At 52.2% G+C, this 18,167-nt stretch overlaps 1 protein-coding gene across 2 annotated transcripts in view; it reads left to right on the top strand.

Annotated features, from left to right (window-relative positions):
- The window catches only part of LOC134512556 (phosphofurin acidic cluster sorting protein 1-like), a 66,878-nt gene that overhangs the window by 44,453 nt on the left and 4,258 nt on the right, over positions 1-18,167 (top strand). For both annotated transcript variants that reach the window (XM_063327994.1, XM_063327993.1), the window contains exons 2-14: positions 2,248-2,335; positions 7,874-7,963; positions 8,335-8,460; positions 8,651-8,813; positions 8,970-9,061; positions 10,074-10,154; positions 10,939-10,998; positions 11,633-11,784; positions 15,821-15,914; positions 16,231-16,302; positions 16,611-16,741; positions 16,866-16,998; positions 17,123-17,227. In XM_063327994.1, the coding sequence (XP_063184064.1) occupies positions 2,248-2,335; positions 7,874-7,963; positions 8,335-8,460; positions 8,651-8,813; positions 8,970-9,061; positions 10,074-10,154; positions 10,939-10,998; positions 11,633-11,784; positions 15,821-15,914; positions 16,231-16,302; positions 16,611-16,741; positions 16,866-16,998; positions 17,123-17,227 (1,387 nt within the window). The remainder of the gene's footprint in view (positions 1-2,247; positions 2,336-7,873; positions 7,964-8,334; positions 8,461-8,650; positions 8,814-8,969; positions 9,062-10,073; positions 10,155-10,938; positions 10,999-11,632; positions 11,785-15,820; positions 15,915-16,230; positions 16,303-16,610; positions 16,742-16,865; positions 16,999-17,122; positions 17,228-18,167) is intronic.

Genomic DNA, 18,167 nt, shown 5'->3' with positions numbered 1-18,167 from the left:
TTTTGAGAAGGGGTTGGAGTTGCAGGGTACAAGCTATACCTGACCTAATGAGATCTTTGAGTGCTGCAGGGGGAGAAGAGCAGAGGGTGGAAGGGGGTGACCACCTTCCTGCATGTGATATGGGAGGGACCACGGGCAGAGTACAGCCTCTCTCACTGTGTAAAGGAGATCTTGAAAACTGGAGAGGGGTAGAGAGAGAAGAAAGAAGCTTTAAAGTGTCTTATTGGACATAAAAAAGCTGCTGAAGTGGGCAGAGCTGATTAGTATGCATGTAATCTTCCCCGAGGAAAAATACCAGGTACTGATGGGACTCCTTGAGTGTCTCAGAGAGGAGCATGAAGAGCTAATGAGTAGATTAGTTTGGATAAAGAGCATGTTTTTACAGCGAGAACAACTGCCAGGTAGAATTATAATCTTTCAATATCCTCAAATTAAGACTGGATATCCTTATGGAAGTTATAGTCTTTTGAAGATAACTTTTCTATGCATGTAACTACCACTAATAGGTCAGGGCTGTATGGAAAATTTAAGTAGATGTTCTGTCCTTGTCTTACACGTTCAAGCCTCATTCCTTTCTGTGACTTGTCTAGAGTCTAGGGACAGTCAAAGTTAGCACTGCTTAGTGGTGATGTTAGCTAAGCTTAGTCTCTTTGCAAGTTTTTCCTTAGTATATCTGGTGTAGTTGCTGTACCCCATCTTCCTGGCTACCACTCAGTCCTGCCCTCCATGACCTAGAGGTGGCTTCCTTGCCTTTGGCCACACTCCCTGCAGCTCACTCGTAACCTTGCCCTAGTATTTCTGGGGAGCAAGAAGCCTGCCCAAGTTGATAAGATTTCTCCCTTCTTACGTGCAGAGGCTCAGAGGGGAAGAGTGAACAGAGATGGGATCACTGATTGCCGTGCTGGTGTGCAAAGGGTACGAGGGCTTCGGGGTTGTAGCTCCGGGCTCTGGCTGCAGGAATCCAGGCCATCTGGCAAAGAGGCGGGCAGAGCTTGCCTGCACTCCCAGTTTCCTGACTTCTGGTCTCCACCATGCCCTGCTATCCAAACACAAAGGACAGAGCAGCAGGGTTGCAGTCACAGTCCAGCAAACCTTCTGCACAGGCTAAAATCCTTTTAGCAGGGAGGACAGGGACATGGTAGGAAGTGAGTGCTTGCTAAGCCCTAAACCTGTCCTGCAGTATGGCTGTCCGTCCTTCTCTTTCTAGTATCGTTCCACCTCTGCACTGTTCTACGCTGTTGCTGTACTATATAGCGAGAGCAGGCTTTTTTCCTTCTAAAAAAAAGAAAAGGGAAAAAAAGGCAGTGGGGAACAGATTTGGCCCTCAGAGAGCACAGTGTGTCAGACAGAAAGGTATTTGGTAGTAGCCCATCTGTTCCCCAGGAAGGGTGGCCTAAATCTCAGGTACAGCATACAGCATGCTGGTATCCACAAAAGTCCTGGGTACCACTGGCTGCAGCAATGCAGACATTGAGTGTGGAGCACAGAGGCTAGCTTGCAAAATGAGAGTGCCGGTGTTGCTTGTAAAAACGTGTCTGCCCTGTGCTCCCTGACACATAGTTCCTCGCAAGTAGTCTCCGTGGGAGTCCTGCTGCAGGCTGCTAGGCAGGAGGTCGGAGTGGCTGGGTGTCTCACAGGCACTGACTAATCCTTTGAGCAGCAAAAGTATCTCTTCTCACTCAGCCTCAGGCTTCTTCGTGGTTTTTTCCTGGAAGTGCCTCTTACCATGATGAGTCCCCAGGATCTGAGGTTCTCAGGGTGGCTGTGCTGTATGAGGCTTCCCGCAGGGCTGCTGCCTCCCAGCTTCCCAAGTCAGCTCTGTGTGGTACTGTGCAAGAGAAGAGCTGAGTTCTGATGTCTGCATGGGAACATTTGCCTTAACTAAGTCCAGGATAAGAGTGGATTTAAGTGCTTTGGTTTATTTATAAACAGCACTGTGGCCAAGGTAGATTTAAGCAGAGCTGGCAACAGCCCTACTTGGGAAGGGATCTCTTTGCCACATGGCCTGCTGTTGGACTTCCTGTCGCATGCTAATCCCTTAAGCCTGCTTTAGCTCTGTTAATTTTCCTTCTTTCCTTTTTTTCCCAATGGGCTGACTGGGTGCTGCGTGAATGCCAGTGTTCCTCGGCCAAGCTTGTGCCTGCGGCTGGGCCAAGCATCCAGGCTGCCTTCCGAGCACTGGGTACCATGTGGCAGCGCCCCAGGGATGGTGGTGCCTGAATGTGTCCCATTCTCTCTGTCTTACAGGCTCTGCAGTCTGCGCCTGAAGAAACTCACGGTCCTGAAAGAGCTGGACAAAGAGCTGAGCTCTGTGCTTATCGCTGTGAAGATTCAGGTAGGCTCCTCTCCTTGCTGCTGCCTGATGGCAGCAAGCCCATCCTTGTGCCCTCTGTGAAGTGCTGGTCTCCGTGTCCCTTGCCTAGTGCCAGCCCCTTGCTTCTGTCTCGGTTAGCACTCTTGGGGAGATTTTGGCTCTCAGGCAGGTGGGAATGACACCCCAGGGACAGCAGCAAGCTGCCTGGTGCTGGTTTATATCAGTGATGAATTTGTTTAGGCCTCTGCACTGGGACAAAGCGCATCTTGCTTTCCCTGCCTGCCTCAGCCATGGCTCTCCTCTTGAGCTGCTCTTCAGAGTTTGGCATCCCCTATCCCACCATTTCTGACCCTTTAGACAGGTTCAGCAATGGGTGGTTTCTGGCACTGCCCTCCATCCGGATCCCCTCCCTGGGGAGTGAAGAGTGGGAAGGGAAGGGTGTAAGGGATCAGCGGCTCTGTGCATGACTTCTGCTGACATTTGCACCCTGTATGATCTCACTGCTGCCTCTGCTGCCCCCTCCCTTTCTCTGTGCATCCCTGCTAGGCCTGATGCCTCTAGTCTGAACCAGGCATAGGGGAGGGGAGAGGATCTTTGTCACCAAGGGGAGAGGGAATTTGCCACCATCCTGGTATGTGCAATCCTCCTCCCTCCCTCTCTGCAGCTGGTGGTGAAGACATGGGTCGCTGTGGGTGCAGGCACATCCTTTCCACCTGCCAAAGGACAGCATGGAAGCAGGATGCCTCCTGAGTATGCTGTCCTCGCCACAAGTCCCCTAACCTAGCTGGGATCCTGGTGTCCTTCCTTCGTTCTTGTCATCTGGCAGAAAAGCTGCTGATCCCATTGAAAGCACTCTGGGGCGGGAGCTCAGCAGCTTTGCGCTCCCACAGAGCTCTTTGTGCCGCACACATTAGGATCTAAATCCTGGATTAGTGCTGGAAGCTGCAGTATTAGTGGAGCTCTGGGAGCCAGGGTTTGCCTTCATGGCAGACCCGATTCACTTGCACAAAAGGAACTGAAAGCAAAATGTGTGAAACCTGGGGACTGGACTGAGGACAGCAGGAGGATGCTGTGGTCCACACGCTATTTGGTCAGTGTCCCACTTTGCTGGCCTTTCCATCACTGTGTGTGTGGTGCCATTCAGGAGAGCTGAAAGCACTGGGCTTTCAGCCCTGAGACCCCCTAAACCCATGCCCCTTTGGGGCAGGCTTCAGCAAGGGAGCAACCTAGACAGGAGAGAGCAGAAATGCGGGAGCAATCAAGGCTGGGCCACAGGTGCCAGCAGCACAGGACTAGGGGACTGGGAGCCAGCTGGGGGCTGTGGGTCCTGTGTGTCTGGGAGGGCTGCGCTGGTCCCTCACTCCTTTTGTGTCCTGCACCATCAGCCCAAGCTGTCTGTGATTCTCTGGATTGGGGAACCTTGGGCTCCAGTGCAGCCCCCTCTTGTGTTGGGGCTGCCATGTGCTGAGCATATATGTCCTCAGCTGCCCCCTCTCTCTTGCACTGCAAATGTGAGACTGTGGAAGAGGTTGCACAGTGGGACTCCGGCTCTTTCAAACAGATCACCCCCATCCTGCCACAGGCCAACCTTGCACGCTGTTGGCAAAAGAAATTAACAGGCCTCAACAGTGACTGTTTGAGGCTGCAGGGACTCTTCACTGCAGGGCTCCTTTCCCTGCCAGGGCATGGAGGCGCTGCATTCAGGGTCTTAATTTAAACATGGTCGTCTCCTCTCTGCGTGGCCACTTACCCATGGCTGCGTGCTGGTGTAGGCTCTCTGAAAAGCTGAAGGAAACTGGAGGAGAATGCTTCTGCCCACATTACCCTGTGGCTTGAAACTCATTGTGGGAGTGGGGTGGGTTTGTGTACTTCCCCAGGCTGCTTCCACCTGCCTGACCAGCCGCCTTGGCAGGGTTGGGGACTGCTGAGCCTTCCTGGAAGGCAGATGGAAGCTGTAGGCAGGTTCAGCGCAGCCTGCCTACAGAATGGCCTCAGATGGATCCATCCCTCCTGCTCCTCTCCTAGGTAACAGATGAGTCACGCTAGCAAGAAGCTGTTTGAAGGCTGCCCAGTGAGCGTTGTCATCTCCATCTTTTAGATGGAAACAGCTGATGCATGTGATTTGTGGAGGACCTGCAAGTTCCCAAGGGGGCAGCCGGGGACTAGTTGAAAGGGGAGCTGTATTTTCTCTCATTTCAGTAGTAGCTCTGTTGGGTTAAGGAATTTTCCTGTCAGGAAGCTGCTGCTCTGAAAGGCAGATTGCATGGAAACAAAGCTCTGACCCTGCATGAGTGGGGCTAACACCAAGGCAACATCCCCAGCGCTGGAGACAGTCTGCTCAATGAATGTACATGACCCAAAGGATAGTGTAAACCTGTCTAGAATATCTGATCTCCTTCTCACAGTGATCATGCCCTCCTGGTCTTAAAAGACAGCTTCCAAGTGTGGCATGTGCTGTGTTATCTGCTCCTTCACCTGAAAAGATGGTTGTCAAAGGACTAAAGGAGCTTTCTGTGTCTACAGAACATACCCATGTCCCAGAGGTGATTTGAATATTTAATGTTCAGTGGCTTCTAGTGAGATAGTCTGAACTACTGTGAAAAAGGGGATTTATATCACTTGAGCGCTTTTTAAACCTTTATCCCTCATTATTTGTTTTAATAGACTCAAGATGTCATAGGGCATTTTCTTCTGTGTATTGTTCAGCATGGCATTAAGACATTCAGATGCGCCTGGCTCTGCTCCGTAAAGGTGCAGATATCTGTCTCAGCATCGTAATTGATTATGGTGTGCTCCCTCTCGGTAGATAGACTTACTATAATTCAGAAACAGAGCTGTGAATAGAGGAAGCAATCAAAGAAAGACGAAAACAAGCCCCAGCACTCGCACAACTTTCAGTTCCTGTGACAGGTGCTGTGGGAAGGGTGCAGATCCTCCTGCAGCTGCTTGCAGGATGTGGCTGGTGACTCAGGTCCAACCCTTGGTGCTGCTGTAGAGGGATGATGCTGGCAGCTCCTCCATAGCGGACCAGAATGTGTGCTACAAAATAGGTCAGCTGAGCAGCTCATTTGCCTCTGTCAGGCTTACCTGCTGCCTCAGCCCTGCTCCCTGCAAGAACTTGGATTTTTTGCTCCTCCTTCCTGTGCATTCAGTACATTCAGTTTTCTGTCTACACCTCGCTCATGCTTTGTTTCTAATCTTTTTGCAACCACTTGTAGGATTTGCCACTCCTGCCTGAGCAATCCCAGTTCTCTCAATCCCTAAATAACTAAATTTGCTGGTGATATTTAATGGTATGTTCTCTCCCAAAATGCACTTTTAGCTTGAATTCTGGGTAGTGCTTTGTTGTCTGCTTTGGCCTGGTCTCCCATACTATCTACGTTAGTTCTCTCTCCTTTTCCAGGTTTGGTATGCTCTTCTGGCCTCAACCCTGTGTTTTAAACAAGACCCATCAGGACAGATTTATACCTGAAACTGAGGATTGTACCTCGCAAACCAGACCTGGGCATCATGCGCCTGGGTATAGTACTGAAAGCTCCTGTATGTTTTCAGTCTGTTAGGTAGTGAAGATCTGTGACCACAATGTCACCCTATTGCTTTTCAGTTCCTTGACAGTCCTTGTCATCTGTGATCTTCACTGTAACAGTCTGATATTAAGTTTTCCTGTAGTACTGGTGGTGGTACTCAGCTGTTCTGCTGAGAAATGGGTCTTGCCTGACATTACTCAAATTGCAGAACAGCTGAGCTACATCAGGTGCTCAAGGCCATGTCCAGTTCAGGTTTGAATTTCTCAAGGTATGGAGAATGCTCAGTCTTTCTGTGTCCTGTCCCAAGGTTTGACAGCACTCACAGAGGAAAAAAAAAATAAATCTCAACATCTAATGGTAATTTCCTATGTTCCAGCTCATCCCCATTGCCTCTCACTCTGTCCCTGTGCACCGCTGAGAGGAGTTCACTTCTGTCTTCTCTGCATCCTCCTGCTCAGTGTCTGTAGGCAGCAGCAAAGTACCCCTTCACCCTCTCTTTTTCCTGCTGAACAAACCCAGCCTACTCGACCTCTCCTTGTACATCCAGTGCTTGAGCCCCTGACCATCCTGATATCTTCTGCTGGACTCGCTCCAGTCTGTCAATGTCTGTCTTGTACCGGGGAGCCCAAATTGACTCTGGAATCCAGTTGTGGTGTCACCAGTGCTGAGTAGAGGGGAGGAATCCCTTTTCTCTGCCTGCACATTTGCTGAGGCTGAGATTGGTGTCATTGCTGCAACAGGGCATGCTGCTGATGTAGGGGTACATTGATGTCCCCCAGGATGCCCCCTGTCCCTTTCTGCAGAGCCTGTTCTGCTGCTTGGGGTTCTTCACAGGCAGCAAAGTTATTGGATGTCCTAGGGTAGGACTTTGCTTTTGCCTGTATTGAACCTCATGAGGTTTGTGTTGACCTTACTAGAAATCGCAGACTGTTCTTAACTCCCTGTTGCTGATAGGCAGGTAATAGCCCCCAGGTGCTAGTTTCTAACCTGAGGTGGGGCCCAGTTCCTTTGGACTGCTGTGTCTGTTAGGTTAGCTTTGACTCATCTGCTCACTAGCCCACAGTTTAAATTAAAAGTGCTCACAAAAGCAATGATAACTGATTTGCAAGAACAGCTGTACTGGCCTATCCTGTTGCTTCCCTAAATCAATGTCTCAGCTTGCTGGCCCATTCACAGGGAAGCAGGAGAGGCTGAGAAGCCACCATGGGATATTTTATACTTGTAGCTGGTCCCACAGCCCTGCAGGGACACAGCTAGTGGGCATGGGCCTTTTGGGGGCATCTGCGAGTTGTGCCACCCTGTGCCTAAGAGAGCCTGGTACATGCAGAGAGCATTTTTCATCCCTGAAGTCATTCGGTGTCTCTGTCAACAGCCAAGTAGTAGAGATAGTAAAGGTAGGATAGAACAGATAGTAAAGGTAGGACAGAAGTAAAGAGTTAGAGCAGGCACATGGTTAGAGTGCCTCTATTACTGCCCTCCTGGGGTAAAAAAAAATTTGTATATGTGGTGAGATAAAGACTGTTGCCCAAGGAAAAGATTAGGAGGAGTTTTCTGAGAGGCAAGCTAGGCTGTGCTTGGACAGGGATCTGCACTGGGACTGCCTGCTGGGGGGCAGAGATGTGCTCCAGGACCTGTCCCTTTCCTGGCTAGGCAGTGTGTTGAGACCCTTTCCTTCCCCTGCTGGTGCTGCATACATGGCTCCCTCCGGCTCTAGCAGTGTTCCCCTCCACAGCATCCGATGGACTCCAGGTGCAAGGAGCCAGATTAAGCAGAGCGGGCTTGGGAAGAGCAAGTGCTTCCTGGCAGGTGGGCAAGGAGAAGGGGCCTTTGGCAGCTCAGGAGAAACTGCAGGCTTTTGCGAAGCATTGATTGGTGTATGTAAGGGGGCTCTGTGAGGTGTAACAGAACAGAGTCAAGGCACCGGCTCTTTCCTTGTGGACTGTGAACGCCTTTGACCTGTGTGCATGGTGCAGTGGAAATCTGTGGCCAAGATGCTCCAGTTAGTTATATGCATGTACCAATCTTGTTGTAGGGTTCAAAGCGAGTCCTGAGATCAAATGAATACGTCCTCCCGCCTGGTGGCCTGATGGAGACCGAGCTGGAGCTGACCTTCTCACTGCAGGTACCTTGCATTGCCCGGTCCCCTGGGATCCCTGGTGCTCCCCTCACCTGGCATTTCTCGTCAAGCACGGCTTTGAGGGCTCAGTGTGAAGGCAGCTGCCTCTGAGGAGGGTCCTCCTGTGGTTGCCCATGCTCAGATCATAACAGCACAGATTCCTGCTGCTGACCAGCTGCTCCATTGCTCCACGGGTTGTTTTGCTGGGCATGGGGATTTGGAGGACGATACAGAGTGCAGGTGGCTTTTGAGGGGCACCTCAAAGCTCAGCAGGTCAGATCCTGCTGTACATCAGCACTGAGGAAGAGTTTCCTACCTGTGTGTCACGCTGAGCCCTACCCTCATGCTGCCATCTTCCCCATGCTTCCCTTCCCCAGTACCCACACTTCCTCAAGAGAGATGGCAACAAACTACAGATCATGCTGCAGCGGAGGAAGAGATACAAGAACCGCACGATCCTGGGCTACAAGACCCTTGCAGTGGGCATCATTAACATGGCTGAGGTACAGGGTGCTGGGAACCGAGGGGAGCTTTGCATGGCCTCCCTGTGCCAGTGCTGGGAAGGGAGTTGGGCCCGCTGGCAGGTGCTCAGTGCTGTGAGTGCTCTGGCTTGTTGGCTAGCTATAAGACAGAAGGGGTGGGCTGCTGGCTGCCATTGTGTCACCCTGGCAGGGGCCTTGTCTGTCTGTCTAGGTAATGCAGCACCCGACGGATGGAGGACAGCTTCTAGGCCTCCACAGCAACATGAAGGACGTGAACATCCGAGTGGCTGAAATCAGCATCTACTCTTTGTCCAGTCAGCCCATTGACCATGAGGATGGGAGTGTCCCCTCAGGTCCTAAAATAAAAGCTTCAGGTGCGTTAGTGCTCATCACAGACCTGAAGGCAAGCATTTGGGACAGTACGTGGGTAACGGAGTGTGTCCCCAGGCGCCTGCCAGCAATACCAGTCACTTCACTGGAGCCATAACAGGCGTCATGCTTACTCTGGTATCTGCACTGTCTGCTTTCAGATCGCTCCCCAGACATTGATAACTACTCTGAAGAAGAAGATGACAGCTTCTCCTCAGAGCAGGAAGCCAGTGATGATGCTGTGCAGGGTCAGGTAAGGGAGGCCTGTCAAGGTGGCTTATGTCCTGGTCCCATTTCTGGGACAAGAGTCAGGGGTTGAGGGTCTTGGTCACCCTGAGCCCTGTCATCTCCCTTGTAAGCATTTGTCATGGTTTCGGAGGGGAGAGAAGAACTGTGGGCTACTGTCAAGTCCATGGTGCGGCAAGGGACTTTGGAGAGCCATAGGTCTCACCCATCTATCCTTGGAGCTGTCTGGTCTGCAGCATAAAACCCCTGCAGAGTCCCCTCCATCTGGCACCACAATTCCCTCTTGCCTCCCTGTGATAACAGGCCAGAGGCTGCCCTCTCTCTGAGAGAGGACAGAGTTTTTTAGGTTTTTAGGAAGAAGTACAGTCTGGGTCTGAAAATGGTCAAAGGTGGCAGACTCATGCAGCCCTTTCAGCTGTGCCGCTGCTGTTTACTGTCCTCCTTTTCTGGTGCCTACAGTCGAGGCCAAAAAAGACTTGTGGTAGTGTGCTGATCAAGCACAGGGACAAACCCCTGTTCAGGGTCCTCCACGTTACCTGTCCCATTGTGCTGGCTTAACACGTCAGGGCCCCATGTCCCTGGGAACTGTGTGTGTTTTTGAGGCTGCTCACTTTTTGTGAGCTCAGGTGCTGCTCCCCCTGAGCTAACCTTGGAGAGGGGAGAGCAGGAGAAAAACACATGGGCCACGGGGGCGCTGGTGAGTACAGAGAAAAGTTTTAGGTTGTAACAAGGACTGTTGCAGAAAGCTGCTGACTCTCCTCTGAATCTTGCTGGTACATGTCCATCTGGAGGTGGCTGGGGGCAAAAGTGCTGGGGAAGAAGGTCTACTGGGGGCCAGTGCTAAGGAGGGAGAAGGAGCTACATAGAGAGAGGTGTGAGAAGCAAGACTCTGGGAGCAGAGTGGACTAAAGCTTTTCACTTTTCAAAATGGGGGGCAAGCATGGAGCAGGGGAACTTATAGGAGATGCTGCTCCCTGCACTCTGAGTTACTCTGATGTGCTGTGACCTTTTGCCTGCAGGATCTGTTTGATGAAGAGGATGACTTGAGGAAAACCAAGAAGGCTAGGAGGAAAATGATCCGAACCACATCAATGACCAGAGTAACATCAGCATTTACAACGAGATGAAAGGGATTCACTTCCTCCCCTCCCTGAAGGGAGTGAGGGGGCCTTGAGGGGGTTGCCGGCACTAGTGCAGAGCAGGGGAGAGAGGAGAAGGGGCAAACCTCATGCCATTAATGAGTTAGCTTGCTGCTCAGAGCTATAGCCCAGCTCATGGTCTGTACTGTGTTTAGCTTGGCTTTGTGTCAGTGATGATCTGTGTGCAGCACAGTTTTGACTTGCTGCTGTGACATAGTCTCTTCTCTTTCCCTCCCTGAGGAAGGGGAAGTTTGGCACAAGGAAGAGTGAACCATTAGCAGCTCCTCTGCCTGTCAGCAGAAGAGGGGAGCTGCACTGCCAGCCCCCTGTTCTCCAGGCATCTCCTTGTCCCCAGCTGCTTCAGCCCTGCAGGTCCCTGAGTACCTTCTTCCTGAGTTTGTTCCCTATCTTTTCTTGCTTGAAGGCAGCATTCCTCAGCCATATGGTCTGGGGAGAAAGGGGATTTAGATAAGAGAAAGTGCTATTCCAGCCTGTAGCAGACATAGTCTGAGTCCTTGCACCCTCCCTCATTCCCAGATACAGTGGCTTCTTGCAGAGTCCAGATTTAGTCCAAAGCCTACAGCAAATATAAAGAGCAAGGCAGATGATAGCTGACCTTGGGCCTGTGGACCCAGAAAGGAGCTGATGGCATGTTAAAGAGAATGACTGTGGCCTGTACCTTAGTCATCTGTGAATGTGGTTTGATAGTTTTGCTGATGTTTTTTCTTCCCTTGTTTTGTTTTAGCAACCAAACTTCAAGCAGAAATTTGTGGCTTTGCTGAAGAGGTTTAAAGTGACGGAGGAGGTAAGAAGTGGGAAGGCTGCCCCACCTGGCAGTGTCTCCTGTGGATGTGTAGGTGTCAGAGTGCTGGTTCCCACTCACTGGGAGCACAAGGCATGAGCTGCAGGTGCTCAGGGGTGTTGTCAAAGGTGGTGTGAGATGTGGCACAGGCTGGGCCTTGGCTTTTTCCAAAGCCTTCTGCCTCAAGAAGTCAGCTCTGAGACTCATGCTCAAAGCAAACACACCTTCCTATTGGGGAGAGGGGCCAGGGGCAGAAGTCTGGCTCTGTCCCAGGAGCTGGCATTGCAAGGGTAATCCTGTCCGTGACTGAGAGCAGGCTAACGTTAGCCTGGGGGTAGCTGACCTTGCCTGGGAGCCTGCACTGAGTGTGCAGCACAGCCAGTGGAGGTCCTCCCAGGTGTCTTTAACTCCCAGTAAGTATGATGGGTGTCCGAGACTCCTTCAGATGTCATGCTCATGGCACCCTCCTTTGGCCCAATGACAGCGTCACTGTCTTCTTCCACAGCCTAGATTTGGCTTCCTGAGCTGGGAACAGTGTCGTGGTGTGCCTTGTGGCTGGGAGGGAGTTTGTACGTGCCTGACCAGGGATGCAGGTGACTCCATATCTCTTCATTGCCCTCTGGGCTTGGTCCCACAGGTCCTGGACTCTGACCCTGTAGACCAGACCCAGGAGGTGGAGGAAGACCTGGGCTTGCTCTATGACAGCCTGGAAGAATGCAACAACAGTGACAGCGGCCCAGAGATTGAGGACAATGAGAGTGTGCACAGCACACCCAAGCCCACCCTGAGGTAAGGGTTGCAGGGAGTCTCAAGCCAACAGCACAGTCTATGAGACCAGAAAAAATGCCCTCTGACCCTCTTCTGTTGCTTAGGCTAATGCAGGCATTGTCTTGTCTCCACTCCCGCCGCCATCTTCTGTTGGTACCACTGACCTCCTCACTTGCGTATCTGTTTAATGAGCTTAAACTGCCCATTAAACCTGGCTTTCTTCGCATTTAGTCTCATTTAATTTCCTGCCAGCCCAGCATCTGACTCTTACTGATCTGCTGGAGGAGTACCTACTTGCTCTAAGCCCCCAGCTCCCATACCTTTCTGCTGACAGTCCTGGCCTTATCAGGGCTCTCCACACTGAAGCATGCCTGCCTTTTGAGCACTTTGTGACTGCTTGGGCCAGTCCTTATGTCCCTGTGAGATCTGCATGCTGCATTCCCACCCTTTGTGGAGACATGTGACTAGCAACCATCAGCGATGTTCCTCACCCCATTCCCCAGGCACCCGGTAGCTTGACTTGCTCCGCCAAGCACTGCTGACTTGGCACAGAGGTCTCCAGCGAACCATGCAGTGAAACCAGGCTTTTCTCCCACGTGATCTGCATTCACCCGGCCTCTCTGCTCATGGCTGTTCTGTTTCCATGCTGTTCTTTTGTGAGAAAGTTGCCTTTTATTGTTTTTCTACTTGGCTGCTTCACAGTGCACGGGGTGTCTTCTAGCCAAGCCAAGCTTAGTTGTCATTATTGTTTCTATAGTTCGGTATTTAAATATAATTTGGATTAGTTGGAATCTCTGTGAAGGTACTTAGCAGGGGTAGCAGACTTGGTCTGCCACAGGCAAACTGTTTGAAACTAAATCTGCTGGATTCCGGAACCCGTGGGGCACTGGGGAAGAAACAGGAACATGACAGAAGTCATGTTTTCCATAAACCTACAGGTGGTTGTGAAGGAGGCAGCAGGCACGTGGGCAAGGGAGAGCTGCTTAGGTGGTCTGCTTAGACTCCAAAAGGAGTTTGACATGGTCTCTCGTCAAAGGAAACAAAGGTGCTGTGGGAGAAAAAGCAAGGTCTTTTTGTGGTCAGATAATGGTTTACGTATGTAAAATAAGTAAAAATATGTAAACTGTAAAAAAAAAAAAAAAAAAGAAAGACAAGACCCTGCCCTGGTTCTGCAAGTGCCTGCTTGCAAACATCTGGTCGCTGGAAGAGCATCCCAGAGTTAAGTGCTGGTTTGCGCTTGTACCTGCCGCTACAGTCTTCTTTGGGTGTTAGCTGCTGTCTCTGGTAGGACAGCCTATTGGGCTCTGGGCTGTTTTTCAGCTTGTTCAAAGTGTCCCTAGCTTGGTTCACTCTCTAGTGCCTCAGTTCCTGGCAGTTCTGAGTGTGTATCCCCTTGAATTCACGCTACTGGGTCTGTACTTTTTCTAAGGAGATGTGGGAGCTGACTGCCAAGGTCTTTAATGTAGACTGCATGGTTCCAAGGCCTTGCATAGCCTTCTCAGCTGGTGATGACCTTCCAGACCAGCCTGTAAATTCGAGTTGTGATCTTCACGTTGGATTTATTTATTGCCATAGACAGCCTTGCTAGACGCTGTGACAGTCTCTGTGGAGCAAGGGGACTGAGGTAGTCCTTAAAGGGTGAGCAGTGGCTGGTGCCCTGGGTTGGGACAGTGGTGTTGGGAGCAGATTGCCATCCTTTTGGTTGGGCAGGGAGGCCATGCAGCTGTGGGCTGCTCCTGCACAGGGGCAAAACTGGAGCTAGAACTGAGGCTGTTAGGTAAGACCTCAACAGTCAGAACCTTTCATTGAAGATCAGATGTGAAGGAGCAGATATCTCCATAGGTGACTGGGAAAATGGGTGGGGGAGAGGGGGCTAATTCAGTGAAAACAGAAGGAGGCTGTGCAGAAGGGAGGGGATTTACCTAAATCTCAACCTGCTGAGACTCAGACTCAATCATGCCTATAGGAGAGCCTTTAAACTGTGGAACAGAGAAAACCGAGAATTGCAGAAGAGCTCTGTGCTCGGTGTGACACACCAGGGATGAAAGCTTCTGAATTGCAAGTGAGAGAGGGCAGAAACAGACACAGCTTCCATGGGGAAAGGGGAGACAGCCCCATTTAAATGGGGTGTTGAAAACCAGACCAAGTGTATACAATCTAGCCACATCCAATGGCTAAGAAAAAGGAGGGGATGAGGATACTTTTTTGAGGTGACAGTGGTATGTCACTTTCTGGTGGAATTACTGAGCCAGTACAGAGGAGTATGGGAGAGATGCTCATTGCGGGCTGGATTATTAGAAAACTTGAATATTTCTCTGCTATGACTCTTAAGTTATTAGCATACTCTGTATGGATTGAAATTGCTGACTGAGAAAAGGCAAGTGTAAAGTAATGACAGCGTGGTCACAATGCGTGAGATCCTGTAGCAGAGATTGTAGGGGTGGAGAGAGTAGAAATATGTCAATAACAGGAGACATCATTTATCCCTGTGTGACCTGGAGAAAATGTCCCACCAGGGCACAATGCCGACTCTAAACCTGTAGCTTTGGTAAATGAACATGTCGTGAAGCAGCTGGTCACAGAGCCAGTGAGAGGAAAATTGAGCCTTGACTTTTCCCACCTAGTATATAAACACCGCTGCTGAAGAGCTGCGCTGTGGCGGGGACCATCATTTACTGAGATGAAATGTACTTGTAGGAGCAGTAAAAGCAACAAACCTGACAAACACTGTTGTGCCTGGCAGCACAGCGTGCTGCATACAAATAGGAAAACGTGTTAAAAGAAAAGTAAAAGCCAGGATGTTCAGAGGTCTAGGTGTCCTGAAAACAATGGAAACTCTGGCAGAGTCCTAACAAAATAACTCTCTGTATGCTATACCTCTGTGGCCAGGCCTGGAAACCTTCAGCCTGGTATCCCCATCTGCACACCAGGCAAATCAGGAGGAACTTTTTCTGGGAGTTAGTGAGCAGATACATCTGTACAGTTTAGAGGGAAGCTGGCTCAGATCTCCTGCAGGAAAGTCACACATTGCAGATGGGCTGCAGTTGCTGCAAGGGTCCTGGGAAAGCTGACAGGTGAGATCCAGTGATAGAGCCTGCTTGTTTCCTAAAGACTGGTCTTTGGGCAGCCCACAGGATGTGGAGACGGTCCTTGGCAAATAAACAATGGGTGAAAAAGGGGGAAACAGAACTGGAAGTTCCCACTGTGGTGGCAGAGACAGTCCTGCTGCCCCAAGGGAGTTCCTGTGTTGACCATTGTGACTTGGGAACAGGACCTTGGTGTTGCACTGTGCAGCTCTACCAAAGCATCAGCTCAGAGACCTAAAAAAAGGCAAATTTAAATGCTGGGGAACAAAACAGGACATTGCTGTGCTGCTGTGCTACCTGAGGTGTGGTTCTGTGTGCGATACTGTGGTCTTCAGAGCTTTGCGAAATGGGAAAGCAGAAAGGGAAGGTGGAAGCTGCTGCTGGAAGTGTGCGGTAACAGCAGTCAGAGGCAAGGAGCCCTCCCTGGAAAAAGGGGAGCGGAAGGCAAGGCAGCAGAAATCTTAGGAAGCCGTGGTGGTGCAGAGGGGGCAGAGAGGTTCAGCAGCACATTGGAGTTGTGGTGTTGACAGAGACCATGCACCAGTGAGATGGGGCAAAGTTGCGGTTCCTCACCCCGCACTGCAGTGGTAGGGGATTACCTGAGAGAGAAATCGCTGCTGGCTGGGCGACAGGGACTCTGCCTCCAACTCACTGGGGTCACAGGTTTTGCCCTGTTGATCTGGGGGTGGCCCCATCCTGTCCCTGCACCTAGCATTGTTGCAGCAGACCATGGTGTGTGGGGCTGGCAGCCTGCTGGCAGGTCTGCTCTTAGGCTGGGAGTCGCTCAGACACTTGGGTGTCTGGCCCTGTGTCACACTGGTGACCCCTCCGCAGTGCTCTGTGCTTGGGACAGGCCGGCGGGGGTGTGCTGGGATCATGGTGACTTTGTTCCTCTCTTATTCCTGCCTTTTTCTCTCCCGTCTGTCTGTCTGTCTGTCCGTCCGTCCGTTCGTCTGTCTGTTTCTCTGCAGGCGTTTCTTTGAGGGAGTCTCTCATTCTGGTTCCCAGACTGAGATCGGCAGTCTGCACAGCCAGAAAGGGCAGGATCAAGAGTCGGGCAGCCCTGTGAGTTACACCACCATCACCACCTCTTGCCCCCTTCCCTCCCCAGCCAGCCCAGCATCCCCACAGTGCCTCCAGCTCCCTCTGAGACCACAGCTCCTGGCAGCACCTGCCTGGGGCTGCTCCTTCCCTTCTTTCCTCTTCTTTTTCCCAGTGCAGGCAGACAGGTAGCGATGGGGGGCATCCTCTGGGGCCAGTCCCAGGGGGATGCCAGGCTCCCCTGTGGGAGTGTGTGTTCTGTGAGGCCAGGTACGGGTCACTGGCAACCGCCCCGCTTGGGGTGCTCCATCCTTCTCTGACCCTGCTCCTTGTCCCCCAGGGCGAGGCAGACAAGCGGAAACCAGGAGCGCTGCGACCACAGGAAGAGCCAGGAGTGGAGGTCCCTGCAGTGGTGAGTCCAGGCTACGGGATGTGGAGTGGGGCTGGAGCTCCCTCAGGCCCCACTGTGCGTTCTGGGGAACCAGGGGTGCCCACCAGCCTGGGAGCAGGGCTGGGGGGACAAGTAGATTGGGCTGGGGAGCAGCAAGAGTGGAATGAGGGTTAGGGTCTGCAGGAGATGCAGCCCAGCCCACTTGAGGCCCTGCAGCCTTGGCTCTCCAGCAAGGACACCAGGCCTGTGCTGGATGGCGGCATCCATGGGTGCAGGGAGTGTAGGGCAGGGAGAGCGGTGTGTGCGAAGTAACTGTGTGTGGCCCTCAGGAGCTGGCCGCAGAGGAGCCATGTTCACGGCTGGCCCCCGCAGAGGCTGCTACGAGGGAGGGTAGTGTGGACAGACTGGCCCAGCTGGGTCCCGGGACCAAAGCCGAGCTCCCCAGTGCCGTGTCCCCCAGGTAAGTTGGGTCCATGCCCCATGCCAGGGCTGAGAGGGCTGACCCTGGCTCCCTGGAGTGAGTGGGGATTGGTGGAGCTGGGATTTCCTCAACAAGCAGTCCCTCTCCTGCTTCTCGCTCGCAGCAAGGCAGAGAGCAAGCAGTTGTGGCGTCCCCGCAGCACCTCTGTGAAGGATCGGCAGAGCTCAAAGGGACAGGGTGGTCGCGCCAGCAGTCTGGACAGTGAGAGCTCTCCAGACTCATGGCACAGCACCCAGGTGAGACCCTGGAAGCCACCTTACCTGGAGGCTTCTCACTTGAGAGCCCTGCTGGGCCTTCAGCCATGGGCAGAGCGGCCAAGGCAGCTGGCTGGGGTTAACCTTCGTGGTGATGCTCTCATAGGTGCCCCGAAAGTCTGTTTACGATCAGCTGAACCAGATCCTGGTCTCAGACGAGCAGCTCCCTGAGAGCATTGTGCTGGTGAATGTCGCTGAGTGGCAGGGGCAGGTGAGTAGGTGTGACAGGAGCTGGATGCACGGGGGGAGCTGTAAGCAGGGTTCCAGGGGATTCTCCCAACCATGGCTGGGTGTCCTAGGGAAACTGCCACCAGCTGTGCCCTCCTCTTCCCCAGCTTCCTTCAGGGAGACTGTGTCTCATGTGTCTCCTCCATCATGTGCCACACACCAGCATTGCTGGATCCTCAAAGCACGATGCCCTGAGCAGTCCCAGAAAGGCTGGTTAACGGACTGTACCTTGTGCCCTCACTGCTTGGTCCTGGCTCCCAGTGACCACACTGGTCAGAGCTTTGTTGGATGCCCTGGCAGATGTGCCAGACTCCATCTGCTGGCACCAGGCCCCAGGAAGCAGCAGAGGTGTCGTTTCCCACTAAGAGATGAGAGACTGTAGCCTGCTGCTCCCAGGGAGCATTAACTGCATTGTCAAAGTGGGGGTCTCTGGTCAGGGAGGTATGTGAGGCCTTCCTGCCTCATGTCGATCACTATCGTGTCCGTGTGAGGACGGGCCCAGCCCCTGATCGGCACCTGCCTCCTCCATGTATGGGAGGAGTTGACTGCTGAAGGTAAGCAGGGCCACGTATGTCTGTGCAAACATGCAAAGAGCAGTTATATAAAGCACTGGTGAGACCCCGTTGGGATCCCGCAGCCACATCTGACACCCAAAAACACTGCTGGAAAATCAAGGCAGGATTAGTGGCAGAATAAAGGGCCTCTCAGTGAGAGGCAGTGGAGTCTTGACCCAAGCCACGCATCCTTGACGTGTTCCTGCTCTAGCTCTTGTCCTGATGGGGAAAAAATGCCCATTCACAGACCCTGTCATGGCATCTTCTAAGCCCCCTTGTCTAGCACAACTGCCAGTTTTGCCACTGTTCAGCTGCACACAGGCACCTGAAGAGACATAGAAGAACTTCGGAGTGCCACAGCGGGAGAGA

The sequence above is a fragment of the Chroicocephalus ridibundus genome, chromosome 3 (genome assembly GCF_963924245.1).
Source record: "Chroicocephalus ridibundus chromosome 3, bChrRid1.1, whole genome shotgun sequence".
NCBI classification, from domain to species: Eukaryota; Metazoa; Chordata; class Aves; order Charadriiformes; family Laridae; genus Chroicocephalus; species Chroicocephalus ridibundus.
Note: the sequence above shows the minus strand (reverse complement) of the source record. Positions and strands in the feature narration are given on the sequence as shown.